The 2,500-nt window shown below is 46.9% G+C and overlaps 2 protein-coding genes across 2 annotated transcripts in view; one reads left to right on the top strand and one right to left on the bottom strand.

Annotated features, from left to right (window-relative positions):
• Positions 1 to 1,811, bottom strand: part of LOC119576823 (serine/threonine-protein kinase PAK 2-like) — a gene marked incomplete in the record, with an annotated part of 20,277 nt that extends 18,466 nt beyond the window's left edge. Inside the window, 1 exon segment of the mRNA XM_037924508.1 lies at positions 1,674 to 1,811.
• The window catches only part of LOC119574311 (zinc finger CCCH domain-containing protein 18-like), a 7,876-nt gene continuing 6,513 nt past the window's right edge, over positions 1,138 to 2,500 (top strand). The window contains exons 1-2 of the mRNA XM_037921538.1: positions 1,138 to 1,154; positions 1,221 to 1,873. Of these exons, the coding sequence (XP_037777466.1) occupies positions 1,138 to 1,154; positions 1,221 to 1,873 (670 nt within the window). The remainder of the gene's footprint in view (positions 1,155 to 1,220; positions 1,874 to 2,500) is intronic.

Genomic DNA, 2,500 nt, shown 5'->3' with positions numbered 1-2,500 from the left:
ATAACAAAATAAATATGACAGTAATGAGGACAAGAACAATTACAAGAATAAAAACAGTAAGAGTAATGATGATAATGGTTATGATGATGATTATAATTATGCTGCTGATGGTGATGACAAAATAATGGTAATTATGAAGTAATAATGATTGATGATAATGATTATGGTGATGATGGGGATGGCAATGATGTAGATGGAGAGAAATATAATGATGGCAATGATAATAGAAATAAGTAACGGCTACAGTTACAACAGTCCAAAATCTCTATAATAAAAATTCTTATTACAATTGGTATTGATTTTATAGATATGAATATTTAGAATTATCACAATGAAAACAATAGATTTGTGACATGTGTGAGAGATGTGTATGTGTGTATGTATATGTGAATGTGAATGTGTATATGTATGTGTGTGTATATGTGTATGTGTATATGTGTATGTGTATTGTATATGTGTATTGTATATGTGAATGTGTGTAAATGTGTGTGTAAATGTGTGTGTAAATGTGTGTGTAAATGTTATGTATATATGTATGTGTGTGTGTATGTGTGTGTATATGCGTATGTGTATATGTGACCATAAGGCAGCATATGTGTGGTTGTGGGCGTGTGGCTCAGCAGGAAATACCGTTTTCCTTATCAGTTTCGAATACAAATCACTTCAATTACAATACAAGATTCTCCTCTTCATTTTTGTTCCTTTGCACTAATTTTTTACTTGCTATCAAGAATATGAACCTCTACAAATGCAAAAACTGCAAAACAAAGAGTCACCACATCACAAGACAAAAGAAATGCAAATCTCCCAGTATTTCTTCAATGCCAGGCCATTTCCACTTGGCGTCCATAATTCGAACGACTCAAAAAATCACGTAACACCCAGTGTAAAAGGAGAAAAAAAAAAAATTCCTACGAGAAACCTGAAGAATTCATAAAAGATACGAAACGTGAGAATTCAACCGACGTTGTTTTCACTTCTCTGTTGCTTCTCCTGATCACCAATAAAGAGACGAACCACAAAACACAATAAACGTCAACGAAAACACACCTTCCCTGAAGAACAAAATGAAAAAAAAAAAAAAAAAAAACAGACATATGCATACCACCTCATTCGTCCAGTTATCAATACCAAAGCATGGATACACAGAACAGGTAGGTAACAAATAGTCGAAAGCCCCAGAAGTGAAGGCCCTGATCCCGTCCCGCTTGGGAGGCCAGGCGAGGGACGTGCCCTTCGCCCGACGCGGGCACGGAAAGCGCCAAATCACATGACGGCGGCGGCTGTCACCCCGCGCGGCCCAGGTCCTCCTCGCCCAGGTCCTCCTCGCCCAGGTCCTCCTCGCCCAGGTCCTCCTCGCCCAGTCCTGGCCCTGGCCTGCCCCGCCCTCCCCCAGCAGGAGCCCGCAGCGCGGCCGAGGAGGATCCCCCGAGGGCGTGCGGCGAGGGCAGGGCAGCTGGCACTCCCGCCCCGCCCCGTGCCCGGCCCTCCCGCGCCCGCCGTCCAGGCTGCGGCCCCGCCCCGGCCTGCCCGCGGAGGCCGAGGAAGGCGTCGCGCGGCCACCGAGAGCCTCGTCGCCTCCGAGGCCGCGAGAGATTCACCCGCGGCCTCGGCAGGAAGGCCTCGCGCCCGCCCGCCCGCCCCCGCTCCCTGCCCGCCCTCCGCGCCCTTACCTCCTGCTCGAAGACTTCCCTGGGCGGTTCCACCCCGTCGGCCCCCACAGCGGGCGAGATTCGGCAGGGGCAGCAGCGCGGCTCCACGGACACCCTCGGCCACGGAACGAATGACGTCACTCGCAGCCCGCGCGCCATCTCTTGGCCGCCCCGGGAACCTCGCGCGGCGCCAGATTTGAATGGGGAGGCTCTCCCAGGGGGTTCGATTCCTTCCTCTTTTGGGGCGGGAAGGGGGGTTTTCGGGGGAAGAGGAAAGAGAAGTTGAAGGCTTCTCTCTTTAAGGGGTAATGGGGGGTTGCCTTCGTCTGTTTGTAAAGGAGGAAGCGATTAAATCCCTTCTTCTCGAAGAGGATGGAAGGTTGAATCCTTTGAGTCGAGGGGAAAGGGAGGTTGGATTCCTCTTTTTCGTAAAGGGGAAAATGTTGAAATCGTCCTTGCTTTACGGGCATGCAAGAGACCGAATTATCTTTAAGGGAGAAAGGGTTTTTTCTTAAAAAAGAAAAAAAGCGAAGGGGAAAGGATATGAAGTATGATTACTTTGGGGGAGGTCGTGGGGTGGCGACAGAGCTGCGGATTTTACGAGAAGAGAAAAGTTCCATGTCTTATTTTCTCCTTTAGAGCGCGTGTTTTTTTCTGTCTGCTTTGTTTGTTCTGAGGAAGAGGTATTTAATTTATTTTCTTTCACTTAACTATCTCTGTTTTTTTTTAATGCATTATTTTTTTTTTTTCGAAAGATAAGCGACACATTCAACTCTTTGAAGTGAGTCGAATGTGTCTTCTTTTGAGACTTCAGACCTCATCTAGTCATTAATTCTCTTCACCGTTTT

Source organism: Penaeus monodon, chromosome 1, assembly GCF_015228065.2.
Source record: "Penaeus monodon isolate SGIC_2016 chromosome 1, NSTDA_Pmon_1, whole genome shotgun sequence".
NCBI lineage: Eukaryota > Metazoa > Arthropoda > Malacostraca > Decapoda > Penaeidae > Penaeus > Penaeus monodon.
This window is presented reverse-complemented; position numbering and strand designations above follow the sequence as displayed.